The following is a 17,242-nucleotide window of genomic DNA, read 5'->3' on the forward strand; positions in this document are numbered from 1 at the left end:
GGTAAGAAGCACACGTGGTTACTTGCAATTGCTATTTTTGTGGGTAAAGCCTACTGAAAAAGTAGGCACGAAAATTTGGAAATGCAATCTACCTGTGTACTTGTCTTCCCCCAAACAATACATGCTGCCAGACAGCCACCTCTAACTTTGGCGAGAAGTCCATGCATCATGGAATGGCGTGCAGACTTTTAGCCGCACTGAGGGATGGCAATATTCACATGGGCAATTAACATAGGCAAGATGCTTTTCACATGTGTAAAATTGGTTTGAAAGTTGACCTCCCCGTGTGCAGTGGTTTGGCATTTTTTGGCACAGCAAATGTCAGCCAGCCAGCCATATGGATCCAAGTAGATGTTAAAAATAGTTAAAAGGTATAAAGGTTCAGTAACTGTATCAAGTATATAAGCAAAATTTACAGCTATTAAAATGTGTTTCAATTCCAGTGGATTCCATTTAGATTCTTTACCAGCAGAAAGTACATAGGCTCAATAATCTGTCCACCACTAACCATGCCAGGACATAATGCAACCTAGCCTTCTTCCACAGGTTATTCAGCTGGCCCATGAATAACTATGACTGTAAGACTCTGGCAAGGTGTTTATAACTAGACAAGCACCCCAAGAAGATGTTTCATTAAAGAATTTTACACTACCTTGATGCACTGCACAAGTGACTCATATTTTTGGTCTCGCCGAGTACACAGATGCTGTCCCTCAAATTCCGTGCAGTCCGAATAAGACATTCCATCTACCATGTCCCTGAGGGAGGAGACTGTCTTAAGTCTACTTCCTGAAGCGCCTTGTTCCAGGCCCATTTTAATTCCTTCCACATACGCCTCGTGGCCAAGAGCGCAGTAATCTACCATCTCCCCAGTGTCACCCCTGTTCTTTTTGTGGCTTTCTTTCCCCTCATGGTCTTCCACATATTCAAAGGAGAGATGACCTTTGCTACTTAGGCAGTGCGAGCGATCTTCTTCTGCATCATCAATCCCAGGATTTCGAACAGTTATCGAAATATTCATCAGCTGCCCTGCTAAAGTCTCTAACTCTTTGAGGCTTTCAGGCAGGGAAAGATATTCATCATCACTATCCCAGTCTTGCTTCAGTGGTAGGACTTGCGTTGTGGGTAATATACCATGCCTCGGTTTCTTTAATTTGTGCTCTGCAAAGCTGTCACCTGTACTACACCATCCTCTCTCTACTACATAATCTGATTGATAGGAACTCGACAGAGGGCCCTCAGCAAGAGGCAAGTTGCTCATCGAGTCTGTAGACAGATCTACTTTATCAAGCAAAGAGGAATATTCTCCCAAGGACACTTTGCCAGTAGATGCACGCTGATGATCAGAGGTTGATCTCGAGGAACCAGGTTTCTTACATAATGGCGTTGAAAATGTTTGTGGGGGGCTCATGTACTTACTATTTAAGCTTGTGTTGCTCACTGCAGGATGCTTATCCATAAAGGGAACACCTCCAGATTTCACTGTACTCTCTGGTGACACTGAAAGGCTATCAAGGTCTATGCCAGAGTCATGCAAAAAAAGGTCAGATACCTCGTTGCTCCTAGTTGTTTTCTTGGACCTCAAGTGCCTGGCATTTAAAGGATAAGTGTAATCAAGCAAGTCCTGATACTCTTCATTGGGGTTCCAATAGGGAGACTGCCGGTCTGGTGAAGGAGGTGAAAAGTCAGGTAACGCACATGCCCAGTAATTGGTCTGAAAGGATGACTTCTTTCCGTGATAGCTCATTTCCACATCGTCGTCTATCCTTTGTTGCAGCAACTGGTACGTGGATATGGGATCCCCAACAATATTAGCCTGACTATATAGGCATGGAGGACTAAGCGAGCCAGATGAAGTCGGGCATCTAGCAGCAGATAAGCTTCTTGATCTTGTTTTCTCTGGTTCCGAGGAGCTTATTTTGGGAGGTGGCACAGAAAGACTACATCTGGAAAATCTTCGCGTTAATGCTTCAGAATTGTGCATGCTTTTACTGTAAGGATTTTTAAGGTTGGATGAATAAGGTGGGAATGATGCCTGCATCTTACTGTAATCCATGTCATCCACTGTATGTTTTATAAACAGTGAGGGATGCCCATGATCCTGCAGCGAATCCCGAGTACTACCAATCTGCTCACCAAACTGGGAAAGAAAACAAAGAGGTTTCAAAATATTTAACTTTTTTCCCCGATCATGAAAATTCAGCTTTTTAGGACTTGTGCAGGAAATGCATGCACAAAACCAAGAAATAAAAAGGAGCATTTGGCTCAGAGCCCTTTGGCACATCCTGTGAATAAGTTGGCTAAGAAGGGTCTGACGTGGATGGGAGATCCATAGAGAATACCAGGCAGCCTGGGAAATGAATAAGCCATAACCCAGCAGTGTAAAGTGAATATCCAACCACCACCAAGAAATATAGGGAAGAGAGGAAATTTGGTGCAGAGGATACAATTACATTCTAAGCTTTGTAAAACTATTATAATACGTAATCATTCGGGGGGGGGGGGGGGGGGGGCCAGCACACACCATTCCAGACACATTGCACAAAACACAATGGGTTTTGGTTTATATTGGGGGTGAGCCCCCAGTGTGAAAAATCACTCTGTAACCCTGTGATCTTTAGGCTTGTGGGTGTGGCTTTTCTGTAACGAACAGCTCACATCTGATCAATTGATTGCTTTATAGTTTCTCCCCCCCTTTAATATGGCCCTTTTCCCATTAAATTGAAGGGGGAGAAAACCTAAGAAAGAGGGTAATATTTTTCATCTTTTGAAATCCGCATGCCCATGCCAGTAAGTTTGTTTATAATCTGTCATAAGGCGCGCATGGCACACGGAGTAATTTTTTTTATAGGATTCTATGTATCTAAAACCGTAGGAGTCACTGGCCCACTGCTGCTGACAAACTGCAAGAAACTGACCTGCTAGAATCTATCGCCAGTGCAGGAGAGTTTCAAAACCAAAATAGGATTCCATTTTAAAAAGAGAGAGAACATTTAAGTCTGTACATTGCATTATTATCAAAAGAGTTCTACAGACACACCACATGATTATCATGCAGTTAGTTTTCTGGTGAATTGTATGAAGGGCTCAGTGAAACATGCCAAGGTTTGACCTGTGAAGCCTGGGTTTAGACAGATTAATCTGAGATATGTCCACAAGGGCCTCCACTCTATTCTGAAGCATTTCTAGTACCCAGTATCTTTTAAATATCAACTGGTCCAATTTGTTTCTTCTTTTTTTCTTTAAAATGCACTCTTTCTACATCATTTCTTTTCACAAAGGGTTTCTGAAATAGTTCTTCCTACCCACACATGTATTTAGGAGCAACGAAGCACCATTATTCTATTAGCCAAGCACAAAGCACGGGCGCACTGCTCTCACCTGCCGTCCCCCAGCCTGGCACCACGCCTCAGTACGGCAGTCACGGGTCTCCGTCAGTGGTTTTCTCTCCAAGTAGTTTCCTTTTACTTTTAAAAATCCTGGCAAAGGTATTGGAGACACTTCTATACCATGTCCTGGCCTCTTCACACCTACATCAGTCAGCTTGTGCCACGTTCTAGGCACCCTCATACCCTGCACGTCTTCCCTTCTGCAGTGTGAAGGGTTGGCTTCCTCCAAGCGACAGCGTACGCTGTTCACCAGCTCAGGGCAGTCTGTCTCGAGCTCTGCATAGTTCCACCTACCGTAGGATTTCCCGTTTAGCAAAATGGCAGAAATGGACTTTTCCACCTCAGAGGCCATAATTTCAAAACTGCCCCAAGACTGAACAGCCAGAGCATTTGTCTCACTGAAAAAGAAAACAGAATCAGGGATTAGTTGTTCTCAAAATGATTTTACAGTGTATATTTCTTACAGCGACATTTCTGCAAAAAAACTGAAGATACCCTACTTCTTAAAATGCTTCTGTCCAAAGAGAATTTTAACCTGCAAATATCACAAGTGCCTTTCTCCCCACCCTCCCCCAAAAAGCATGAAAATATGAGCTTTCCACACTTCAGACGTGCTATATTCTATAGCAGTGATGGCTAACCTATGACACGCGTGTCAGAGGTGACACGCCGAGTCGTTTTGGATGACACGCGCAGCGTTTCAAGGACTATCAGGAATTTTTTTTTTTTTTTTAATCGGCTGCGCTGAGCCTTTTCTTTTTCAGCTGCGCCGACCCTTTAAAATGTGTTTTTTAGTTTCCCCCTACCCTCCACCAATGCCCCCGGGCGCAGGGAGGCTCATGCGTCGCAGCGATGAGGCTCAAGACAAAGATCGCGTTCAAACGCGCTGATGCTCCTCCTTCCTGCCTGTGTAAAAGTTGCCGGAGCCGCGTGGGCAGGAAGGAGGAAGAGAATCAGCGCGTGCAGAAGAGGAGGAGCCGCCGCGGGTCGCTGCGAATCCCAAGTCGCAGCGGCCCAAGAAGAGGAAGAGGCCCGGTAGCAGGGCTGCCGCGGCCCGAGAAGATCAGGGCCGCTGCAGAGCCCAACCTGCGGCGACCCGCAAAGAGGAGGCCCAGAGGTGAGAGAGAGGCTGAGGGTCCGTAGAGTGCGTGTATGAGGTGAGTTGAGAGAGAGGACCTGAATGTTTGCAGAGACAGCATGTGAGAGCCTCTGTGTGTGTGTGTGTGTGAGAGAGAGAGCATGTGCCAGTGAGAGCCTGTGTGTATGAATGATTGTATGAGAGAGAGCATGTGCCAGTGAGAGCCTGTGTGTATGAATGATTGTATGAGAGAGAGCATGTGCCAGTGAGAGCCTGTGTGTATGAATGATTGTATGAGAGAGAGCATGTGCCAGTGAGAGCCTGTGTGTATGAATGATTGTATGATGTGCCAGTGAGAGCCTGTGTGTATGAATGATTGTATGAGAGAGAGCATGTGCCAGTGAGAGCCTGTGTGTATGAATGATTGTATGAGAGAGAGCATATGCCAGTGAGAGCCTGTGTGTGTGAGAAAGAGAAATGCATGTGAGAATGAGAACCTGTGTGTTTGAGGGAAGAAGATGGAGAAAAAAGAAACAGAAAAAAAGACAATATAAAAGGAATTGGCAAAAAAATAAGAAAGGGAAGGTGAAAAAAAAGCCTGTGACCAACCAATTAGAAAACTAAGATCAGACAGCAAAGGCAAAAAAAAAAAATTACTTTTTAGTGATTGGCACATGTAATCTTTGGGAATGTGCAAGAATAGCACTTTCTCTACGGATCTCACAATGTACGAGATCAGCATGGAGAAAGTGGAAGCCCACGGGGCCTGCACAGAGGAGGCAGCAGAATGGACTTCAGTGTCAGTAGCAGCAATCGGCACCTCCCCAATAGCCACGCAGCAGCAGTGACAGTGGCAGCAGAGGAATGAGAGAGGTTCCGAGGTTGCTGGCAAAAGAAAGAGAGGGGGGGTCTGCCTTTAGTGTGTGAATGTGAATGAATGGGACTCTGCCTGGGGGTGTATGTGTGTGAATGCATAGGTGCCTGCCTGGGTGTGTGTGTGTGTGTGTGAGAATGAATGTGTGCATGCCTGGGGGATGGGGAGGGAGTGTTGTGAACATGAATGGGAGTCAATAAAAAATCAACTGACAGATGAAGTTTGTAACGCTTGCTTGGACTTGAAGTGTACGAAATACCAACCTTCAATTGAAGATTTAGCCAATGAAATTCAGCAACAAAAAAGTCACTAAGCAGGTAAGGTAAAGAATTATTTGTTTTTGCTTTATTAATAAATACAGTATATATATTAAAATTATAACTTTGTATTATTAGAGCTACAAATATCACAAAATTATGGATTTTTCTAGAAGTGACACACCACCCGAGTTATGCTCGGGTTTTTTATGAATTTTGACACACTGAGCTCAAAAGGTTGGCCATCACTGTTCTATAGGCTCAAAGGCAGTTAATCACAGAAATGAGGATATAGTAATAGAGCAAGCACAGCAGGAGCGCATCACATGCAGTCATTAGTCATTTACAAGTTAAAGCCTCTTTCAGGCTCTCCGGTTTCACTGCTTTGTGCTCCAGTGTCATGGCTACAGGCCGGCCCCTTGCCAAATTATCATTGTCATAAAGGTGGAGAGATTCTGGAAGAACAAATCTCTCTTCCCCAAGAAAAGGAGTCATTACCAAGTTCCAATATTACTGACTCAGCAAAAGGCATCAGCCACCCAAAGATTAACCAGCAACGTTCTCTAAGTTTGGATGATTTGAAATTCAGAGACATTGGTGTGGGTCTAGCATGTTGGTTGGAAACTCGTTTACCGCAGAGGCAAAGCTGCTTTGTTGCCTTCTCTTCCATATCTAATGAACAAACAAGTCATGACATGCCCAACTGCTAGCTCGGACCTAAGGAATGTGCCTTATTCCACACTCCACAGCTTCCAAGTGTCAGAGAGAATAGAAACGCATTCAAGCAATGCTGCGAGAGCAGCTGAAGACTGCTTTTAGAGCCCTGCTTATCAAGAGACATGGGAGGCCAGCTTCGTACAGAGCTAGTTTGATGGAGCAGTTTAGGCTCAGCTTACCACTGCTGTCACCTTTTAGGATTCACTTACATTTCCTGGTAATGGCATCTTTACCTCATTCTATTCTGACCTGAGGAAGAGACTATCAGGCTGATTCAGTACGGTGCACTCAGGCCGAGTGCACGTTAGCCCCCGTTTGGATGCGCGTTTTCCACGCGCTATTATTACCCCTTATACAGTAAGGCGTAATAGTGCGTGGAAAACGCGCGTCCACCCCACCCCCCCTCGAAACTAATAGCGCCCTCAACATGCAAAAGCATGTTGATGAGCCTATTAGTTAGTCCCGCGCGATACAGAAAGTAAAATGTGCAGCCAAGCCACACATTTTACTCTCAGAAATTAACGCCTGCCCAAAGGCAGGAGTAAATTTCAGCCGGCACCGGGAAAGTGTACAGAAAAGCAGAAAAAAACTTCTCTCTACACCCTCCGACTTAATATAATAGCAATATTAAGTCAGAGGCCCTCAAAAATAAAAAATCTTAAAAAAAAAAAAAAAATCTGCCCAAGGGGTTGGAAAACGGACGCTCAATTTTGCTGGCGTCCATTTTCCGAACCCATGGCTGTCAGCGGGTTCGACAACAGACACCGGTAAAATTAAGCGTCGGCTGTCAAACCCACTGTCAGCCGCCGCTTCTGCCAATAAGGAGGCGCTAGGGACGCGCCAGTGTCCCTAGCACCTCCTTTTTACCGCGGGCCCTCATTTACATAGAGAATCACGCGCCCAGGGGTTAAAGTACGCCACTGAAAAATAAATCTTTGTTCCTGTTATCACAATTGAATGGGATGCATTTTATTAAAGTTAGAGGAAAACATAGCTCAATAAAGGGATAGCACAGTATATCAACTATTGTGAGAAAAAGGGTAGGTTTGACGAGACCTTAGAGGGAAGAATGAGCAATTGGGAAGGAATGGGTGGTTAGATGTGGTTTGTGAGAGAGAGGATCCCCACAATATGAAGTAGTTGGATAGATAGAGTGTGAGGTTTGAGAATTATGTCTTGAATCATTAGATATAGTTTGTCATGTATTGGTATATATTATTGACGAAATGATTCCTCATGAATTAGTGGTGAGCAGAGCTTGACACTACGGTAACAAGGGCAGAGAGTTGGCTTTCAGCAGGATATTTCAATCCCGTGTATATTTAGTAGTTAAAGGGGATGTATCCCCAGTAAAACATTTTGTGGAATTTGTATGTAGGCGGGAATGACGTAGGATACTGGGTGGTATCAAGACAAGTGGGTGTGTTTTACATTGCTCCAATGAGAGGAGAGAAAACCGGGGGAAGAAATGATTGGCTGAGCACTGATCATATGGATGGTTTTTAAAGAACGGGTAGAAATGACTTTTCACCGCGTTCGTATACCCGCAAGGAGAGAAGAAGGGGGTAGTCTGAGGCAATATGGAGAGACGAGTGATTTGGTTTATTTTGTGTTCAGAGAGGGATAAGGAAAATCAGTGAGCAAGTATTAAGGCTCATGTTGTGTATTTGTAGATTCGATTCTTGAGTTTCATGTTCTACAAATGAAGGAAAAAGAATTATATTAAATATATGTAGGCAAACGGAGAAATACCGAGATAGGGCGATTTTGAACCTCCAAATTGGTAAAGAGAGTACTATGAGGCTTTTGCGTTTAGTCTTTAAAGGTGAGTAAGAAAAAATCCTTATGGGATTATAGGGTTTAAACAATTCTGCAAATGGTTGCAGTTAAATGTGGTTTTGTTTTCAGGTCTGTGGCCGTGAATACAGCGGTGGCTAGAAGCAAGAGTGTTTAGTAAAGATGAAAAAATGCGAGAACGGGTAGGTTGCTTAAGTATGTTTGGTGTGACAATGAGGGAAGTAGTACGAGGTATTGGTAAGGAGAGCACTATGAGTTTTTGGCGATTAGCTTTTAGAGGTGAAGAAGAATTTTCTATAGGAACATAGGGATTAATAAATTGTATAAATGGCTGCCGTTAAAAATGGTTTTGTTTTCAGATCTAAGGCTGTGGGAAAAGCGGTGGTTAGAAGTGAGAGCTCTCAGTAAAGACGAAAAATTGTGAAGCACAGGTAGGTTGCCCATAAATATCTGGGGTAAGAGGGAGGAGAGGTATGAGGAATAAAGGCTTGGATGGGGCTGATTGAAAGAGTTTTTGAGTGAGAAGAGTTATTTTTTTAAGAACCAAGGCTGCGTTGCAATGGAGTCCTTTAATGATGTGGGTAACGCATTATTAAGAATTTCTTTAAGATTAGTAATATAATTTATGAAATGTTAGATCATTAATGGGAGAGGTTAGAACAGTTACCTGTGATAAATTGGAGATATCTTGTAGAAGGAGGAATTTGAATGACAATTATCTGATAAAAATTTTTTGAATATTTTAAAGCAAACTTTTTTTGGAAGATAACGTGTCTTATATATTAATGGTGCAGATACAGAACTTGATGATGTACAACAAGAAATTTGAACCTTAAAGAAGACATTTTGATGTTTCTACCACAGAAGTTACACTTCCTATATTGAATCCAATTAAGATTAAATCCATGGTGTGACCATTATACATTCCCCTGATGAAGCCGTTAAGGTGAAACGAGGGCCCGGTTGGGATAAATGAGGTTCGGTTGGGGATCAACAAAGATTAAAAAGGGATTGCATTATAAGGTTCATTGTATTAGATTGTATGCAGATTCTATGGTATAAGTAACAATGTTTCAGTGATGTAAATTAACATTATATAAGACACATTGTGAACTTTGAGATTGTTTTTAGATATATGTATGTTTGTTGTATAGATTATTTATGCTTGGAATATAATAGAGAGAATATATAACATGAGAATGTATGTGAATGGGTGTGCTTGAGTGTGAATGAAGGCTGATTTCAGCATTATATCAAGTCAAGAAGCACTTTTGATGCAATATAAATGTTTAGTGTAGATTTTAGGTAAACTGTGAGTGAAGAGAACTGTTCACTTTTTGATATTTGTCTAAAAATTCTCAATAAAAAGATTAATCTGATTATAAGAATAGAGCTTGTATTTCACTCCAAAGGGAGTTGTTTTGGTTTATGTTTAACATTAAACAAGCATTAGGGAAAGTGCGATATTGCCTTAGAATTTGGGTATATATATATATATATATATATATATATATATATAAATAAATAATACACGCACTACTGCAAACATTAAGGGAGAAAAAGAGACAGTGATTTTTGTTTGTTTGTTTGTTTTTTTTTAATATTGCTCCTTTTTCGGTGCTCCATGAACACTTTTTTTTATTTAATTTCTTTTTCATGTCAAGCAACCACCTCCCTTTCCTCGGTCTTCCGGCTCATTTGTACCCTGTCCCAACTCTGCTCACAGCCATTAATGACAGGTCTGAAGTCCAGGTGCCATGGACTTTCACTTCTGGCAACGCAGAGAGGTTTTCACCATGTTTAATTCCTCTCCCTTCTAGGCCCTCTAACAGCAGCATAGTCCAGGGTTTCCTGCCGGAGCCCCGAACAAACAAGCCAGTAGATGCCGCACTCGTGCAACTGCCAAACACCTCTAGAGGCGATGAACGCTGCTTCCACAGCAGCCTCAGCCCTAGCCAGCCTGAGAAACAGAAGCAGATGCAGAGTCCCGGAACTGATTCTGGGTCTCCCATACAGCTAGACTAGTTTTGCCTTTTCTTTTAATGGTAACTATGAAAGACACAATGAGCAGAGAATTTATTACCCTCCCAGTCACAGACTGGGTCATACTGGAAAAAAAAGGCATTTTATTTCCATGCTGCCCAGAGATCGGTACCAGACTCTAAGCAGCTTCATTTATTACTGAAGCTTTCTTAAAAGATATAAAACGGAAGTGTTTACCAAATAAAAAAAAAAAAAAGTACAGGAACAGCAAAACTATTCTTGGACAAAGATTGCTACAAGTTAATAAAAGCTGCAACGTACTGATAGATTTTACCATAATGTGTGTTCTCACAGCAAAGTCTGCTGAATTTCCATCTATTTTTATACCCTAACCCTCACCTGCTATGGCAATATATCTGTTTTTAGCATCAAAGCGTCCACATGATTTGGAGAAGTCTCAAGAAACGCTGGAAAACATACCCTGGTGACCTCTTAAGAACTCTGCACTACACCATGGGGCAATTTCAGAATTGGGCTGTAGCATTATGTTCAGCTTGATAAAAATCAACATGATCAAAGCCAATAAAAAAAAACAAAAACAGAACTGAAGGTGATTTTCTTCAGTGATTCAGGGCTTAGTGCACGGCAGGCAAGCCCTTCTCCACACTCCCCTGAGGTTTTCAAGCCCCTGCATGCCTACAATAGTCTATTAAAGTTAAACTTACAATCTCTTATCATAGGATCTTTTAACTTCAAGGTAAAATGTACTATATCTCTCTTTTAAAAGGAGTCATTTATTTAAATTGAAAGTGATTTTTCTCTGTAGATTTGGAGCCATGCCACCTCTGATCCCCCCTGCAGAGTGTCAGTGATTTAGTTGAGAATGATGTGCTTTGTTAAGTACAGTGGCCCTAATTTTAAAACCAAAACACAATTTTAACTTCAGCCTGTCAACTAAATTAATTTAAGTCACCCTAATGTATTTTAGTTGACAGGCTAATGTTAAAATTCTGTTACATTGACCTAAGTTAAGAGCTCGTACATGACCTAGAAACAAATATGATGGCAGAAAAAGACCATATGGCCCATCTGTTTAATTTATCTAGCCCGTACAATATCCATCACTCCCTTGGCACTTATCCCGCTTTCTTGAATTCATATACTGCTTTTAGCCTCCACCACCTCTACTGGGATGCCATTCCATGCGTCCATTATCCTCTCTGTAAAGAAATATTTCCTAAAGTTACTCCTGAGTCTACCCCCTTTCACCCTCATCCCATGACCTCTAGTTTTAGAGCCTCATTTCCAGTGAATGAGGCTAGCCTCCTGTGCATGAAAATTTATTTATTTATTTATTTATTTTTTGTTTTTATATACCGGAAGTTCCTGTATACAATACATATCACTCCGGTTCACATTTAACAAAGATAACTATCGCCGGGGAGGCGGTTTACATGGAACATATCAAATATAATGAACGGATAATAATCAAAGAACAATCTATTATGAAACCACTAAGATTTAAATGTTTATCATATCTCCCCTATCTTGCTTTTCCTCTAGGGTATATGTGTTCAGATCTTTAAGTCTATCCCCATATGCTTTAAAACAAAAACAACTTATTTTAAATAGCCACTCTCCGGACTAACTCCTTTTATCCTTTTGAAGGTGTGGTCTCCCGAATTGTATGCCATATTCCAAATGAGGTCTCACCAGGGACCTATACAGGGGCAACATCACCTCACTTTTTCTGCTGACCATTCCTTTCCCCTTGCAGCCAACCATCTTTCTGGCTTTTGCCACTGCTTTATCTACCTATTTGACTACTTTAAGATAATCAGATACAGACACAATCACCCCTAGATCCTGTCAATACTGTACTGCTCCCTCGGGTTTTTGCATCCAAATTGCATTACTCTGCATTTTTTAGCAGTAAATCTCAGCTGCCGGTCTCTAGACCATTCCTCAAGCTTTGCTAGATCCCTCCTCATGTTTTCCACACCTTCCTCGCTGTCCACTTTGTTGCAAATTTTGTCATCAGCAAAGAGACAAACCTTTCCCAACAATTCTTCAAATTCCACTATGTCATTCACAAAAATGTCGAAAAGAACTGGTCCCAGGAATGGTTCCTGAGGTACACCACTAGCAACAACCCCCTCCTCAGACTAAACTCCATTCACCACTACTCCTTGTTGCCTCCCACTCAGCCACTCTAGGTTCCATACCAAGGGTGCTCAATTTATTTAAAAGTCTCCTGTGCAGAACCATGTCAAAGGCCTTATTGAAATCCAAGTATACTATATGTCTAGTGCTCTCTCTTGATTCAACTCTCTGGTCACCCAATCAAAGAAATTGATCAGATTCATCTTACAAGAGTTACTGCTAGTAAAGCCATGTTGCTTTGGATCTTGCAATCCACTGGATTCCAGTAACTGCATTATCCTCTGTTTTAGCAGCGATTCCATTAATTTGCTCACCACAGAGGTCAGACGAGCCTCCTCCTTACTTCCACGTTTATGAATACAAAACTACATCTGCCCCTCTCCAGTCCTCTGGACCTACTCCCGACCTACTCCCGACCTAACGAAGCATTGAAAAGGTCAGCCAGTGGAGCTGGCAGCACTTCTTTAAGTTCCCTCAAAACCCTTGGATGTATCCCACCTAGCCCCATCGCCTTATCTACCTGAAATTTAGTTAGATCTTCACGATACTCTGGTCTGAAAATCGATTTGAGTTTTACCTCATTTCTGTTCATTCTATGTGGTCCTATTCCAGGCCCTTCCACAGCAAAGACCAAACAGAAGTATTTGTTAAACAATTTTGCTTTTTCATCATCAGTCTCTACATATTCCTCCCCTTCACCTCTAAGTTGCTCAATGCCACTTTTGCACATCCTTCTATCAATAACATATCTGCTGCATGTTATCAGGATAAACTGTTCCTTTATACTACTCTTTAGCTCTGGGTAGTACGCTTCTTTTATAATCTCTAGTATCCACCGGTCTGTCCACTTGTGATAAAAACCTCAATCTTCCTCTCACCTGTGGAAGCATCGACTGGACCCTCACACCGCTATTGTGTTCCCTTCGGGAGCTAACCTCTACTGCTCGGGTCTCTAGAGTCATGCCTGGCCTCCAAAAGGGCTGTCAGCACTACCTGCCCTCCCCATTGTGCTGGAACTTTGTCCACCCAGACTGTCTGGTGTCTCTGGGGCATTGTCTTCCCCTAACACCTCTTTGTTGTCTCCTGCTTCGATCTTCCAGGAGCCTTAGCGGTTTGGCTTCCAGGCTCTTCATGAGAGATTCTAGGTCTTCTCCAAATAATAGTTTTCCCTTAAAGGGGCATTTACTCAGCTTGGCCTTGGATGTGGAATTTGCTGCCCAGCTTTTTAACCATAGGAGGCATCTAGCCATCACGCTTGTCGCGGCCTGCTTGGCCAAGATCCTAATAAGATCGTAGAGGGCATCAGCCACATACGCTGCTATGGACTCTTACACCATCTCCTTCCACCTGCCTTGCGGGGGTGCTACAATGTGCAGAGCAGAAACCTTGATGTGTAACCCCCAAAGATCACTGAGCAGACTATTAGGCTAACAACTAAAATTCTTTCCAGAGGAGTGTTTCAATCCTCCTATCCTGCAGGTCCCAGAAGGGCCACACCAGCTTAAACTGGGATGGTAGTCTTCCTGGTAACCACTGACACCACTGCATCCACTATGTCTCTTCCCATCTACTCTATTACATGCAATCTTTCCATATTATTTTTACTCCGTAGTCTCAAGTCTGGCATGCACCACTCTGCTGAAATCATATCCTGGATTGCAGAATGATTAGGGAAATGTATAGGGAAAGCCCTTGCTGGTTTTTTAATGCCCATGAGCATAGGGTTATCTTTTGGCTTGATGTCTCAGGACTGCTCCTCTGCAAGCCTAAGGATTTGGGAGACTTTAGAAATAAGGTCTTCTAACTCATCTGCCCTAAATAATTGGACCACAGAGTCATCTTGCTCTGGCCCTGGGTCCTCTTCCTCCTTGGTCTCTTCCAGGGAATCCCCCTGGAAAAATCTGGTTCATCCAAAAGTGGCTCGGGCATGGGCCTGATTCCCCTGGATTCCAGCTTCTTTTTCTTTTCTTGAAGGGGGGTGTCTCGGGGATTTTGCCTTTGGGGCTACTTGAGCCCATAGGTTTCCCTTTCATCTCTCTGTAGGCCTTGTACATTAAAAGCACAAAATCCGATTAGAACTCCTCCCCCTCCTCCGATGCTACTGGAGAGTGTTGGGAGCCTGAGCAGCGACAACAGATTCAGCCGCAGGCACCTTTGCTACTGGCTGGGAGAAGGGAACTTGGCAGGCCATGCCGTTGCAGTTGGGACACAACAGGCATTTCCTGCCCCTTTCCATCCTACCTGCCGGCGCAGGAGTTCAGGGGACTTCGGGCCAGATCCCACGGACTTAGGCTCAAGGTCAACTTACTGCTGCCACTTCTGTCTCTTCCTTTCGTCGCCCAGGAAATGCAAGGCCAGGGGCTCATCATCTATGTGGAGGAAGGGAAAAGTGACCCTAGGAGGGCCGTCAACCCATGGAGGCATTCCCGACCCAGCCCAGGTACTTCCCCAGGGAAAGTGAACACAGGGAGGCCGTTGCCCCTTCCCAATCCCTCCTGCTGAACCAGCTACACCTACCATCTGCTGAAGGCAGAGAACTATTGACTCCTTCCCTGATGAACCAACCTATATGGGAGAGTGCCTCAGGGAAGAGGTCTGGACCTCTGCCTCCTCTGCTGGTAGGGTGACAAAACTCACTGTGAAGACTGGTCTGGCAGGATGACAAGGAAGTTATTTTAGTTAACTAGTTAAGAAGTCCTAAGTTAAGAGGTCTTAATTTTAATATCAATCAACCAACTAAATTCATTTGTGTTAAGTAGCTCTATTAGTTTAGTTGATTAACTGATGTCAAAATTGCACTAAGTTAAAGGGTCTAATGTTACAAAATCTTAAGTAGAGCTAAGGAAGTCTTAAATTATTTTAGTTGCCCTAAGTTAAATGATCTTAAGTTAAATGCCCTAAGTTAAGTGGTCCCAACTGGATGTACATTACTTTCGCTGAGCAGTGGATAATAGAACTGTGTTAAAAAGTCTTAATTTATGTGACCCTAAATAAAGTATCCTTAAGTTAAGAAGTCTTAATTTTAAAATCAACCCGTTTACTAAAACAACATGTTCATTTAAGCAGTCCTAAGTGTTCCTAAATGGGTATAAGTTACTTTAGTTGACTAATGCGCTTTATTCTAAAAGGTGATTGTTTGAACTATTTTAAAGAATGTCAGCCATCCTACTAAGAACATAAGAACATAAGGCTTGCCATACTGGGTCAGACCAAGGATCCATCAAGCCCAGTATCCTGTTTCCAACAGTGGACAAGCCAGGTCACAAGTACCTGGCAGGATCCCAAGGGGTAGATAAGATTCCAAGCTGCTTATCCCAAGAATAAGCAGTGGATTTCTGCAACTCTCCCTCAATAATTGTTAATGGACTTTTCCTCCAGAAACTTGTCCAAACCTTTTTTTAAATGCAGTTATACTAACAACTTTCACCACATCCTCTGGTAACAAATACCAGAGTGTAATTATGCGTTGAGTAAAAAAATATTTTCTCTTAGTTTTAGAATTTAAAATTTAATATTTATTGATTTTCAATATTCACTTCCAGTAAATATAATACATTACGTAGAATAACATCCAACATAGAATTTTTAACAAACAGACTTTTCATCTCTTACTCAGTCATACATCTAGTTCTTATCTACTATTCCAAGAAATATGGGGGAGTCATTTAAACATGGCGGTTTACAAGAAATTTTTTTACATTTTTATAACATATTTGACCGTCGTGTGATCGTAGCGGGAATTACTAATAGCTTCGAAAACTACAGGTTCTGGGGGTTACTAGGCTCAAGAAACCTCTGTAATTGGGCAGGTTCAAAGAAAATATATTTCACATTTAAATGTTTAATTACACATTTGCTGGGATACCTCAGACTAAAACTGGAACCCTTAGCCACAACATCGGACCTGAGAGCCAAAAATGTTTTACGTCTCTCTTGGGTGACACGTGAAATATCCGGATATATCCAGATTTTACTCCCGTGGTATACTTCCTCCCTATTTCTCATATATCTCTTTAGTATAAGATCCCTATCTGAGGGAAAAGTGCATTGGAGAAATAACGTCATTCTACTCTTGATTTCTGTTTCAAAGGACATTTCCAGAATCTGAGTCAGGTTCAATACATTTTCTTCTTCTTGAGATGATTCTTTTCCTTTCTCTTTTTCTTCCTTACTCGGTATATAATATACTTTTGAAAGCACAGGTAGTCCTTCAGTAGGAATCTTCAATATCTTTATCATGTATTCCTTAAGCATGTCATACGCTGATATTTCTTTTATGTATGGGAAATTCAAAACCCGAAGGTTTAAATATTTAGTTTGATTTTCCAGATTTTCTAATTTCTTCACACTTATATTCTCAACTCTCATGATCTCAAATTGTGCCTTTTCCATTTTTCCCATACGTTGATCCATTTCTTGCAGGGTGTTAGTATGTTCCAGTAGGTTTTTCTCCATTTTCAATCTTATTATTAGACTGTAGAGTAATATTTGTCAAATCAATAACTGCTTTCTCCAGGCCCTTTATCGCATGCCATAGCGACTCCAGCGTTATCGTCTTCGGCAGTTCAGCAGGAGTGTATGTTCCCAAAAGAGGCCTCTGGGCGTTTTCTCCCCCCCCCCACTGTAGTTTCCCCACTCACAATCTTCCTGATAGCGTTTTCCTCATCGTCTTTGCTGGCTTGGGGTAAGTTGCCTTGCAAAGTTTGTCCAGTTTCAAAAATTCCAGGCAATAATTGTAGATTAGGTATACTCACCCCCGCAAGCACAGCTTCGGACGGAACCGGGGAGGGGGGGGGGGTTATCGGAGCGCCGGGACTAAGGGTGACCTCTTCAGCCAACGAGTCCGACATCCGCCCCAAATAGAGGCTCGTAGCGGCTGCTTCTACCGGCGTTTTTCCTGCTACCTCGGCGGCGAAAAAGGTCTCGATCCGTGGCTGGCCAGCTTCTGGGATTGGCGATGAAGATGTAGCTATCGCCTCCCGAA

General features: G+C 42.5%; 1 protein-coding gene across 1 annotated transcript in view; it reads right to left on the reverse strand.

Moving 5' to 3' along the window:
- The window catches only part of CEP68 (centrosomal protein 68), a 68,244-nt gene that overhangs the window by 40,653 nt on the left and 10,349 nt on the right, over positions 1–17,242 (reverse strand). Inside the window, exons 2-3 of the mRNA XM_029593623.1 lie at positions 3,382–3,787; positions 653–2,140 (exon numbers count right to left, since the gene is read on the reverse strand). Of these exons, the coding sequence (XP_029449483.1) occupies positions 653–2,140; positions 3,382–3,741 (1,848 nt within the window). The 5' untranslated portion in view covers positions 3,742–3,787. The remainder of the gene's footprint in view (positions 1–652; positions 2,141–3,381; positions 3,788–17,242) is intronic.

The sequence above is a fragment of the Rhinatrema bivittatum genome, chromosome 3 (genome assembly GCF_901001135.1).
Source record: "Rhinatrema bivittatum chromosome 3, aRhiBiv1.1, whole genome shotgun sequence".
NCBI classification, from domain to species: domain Eukaryota; kingdom Metazoa; phylum Chordata; class Amphibia; order Gymnophiona; family Rhinatrematidae; genus Rhinatrema; species Rhinatrema bivittatum.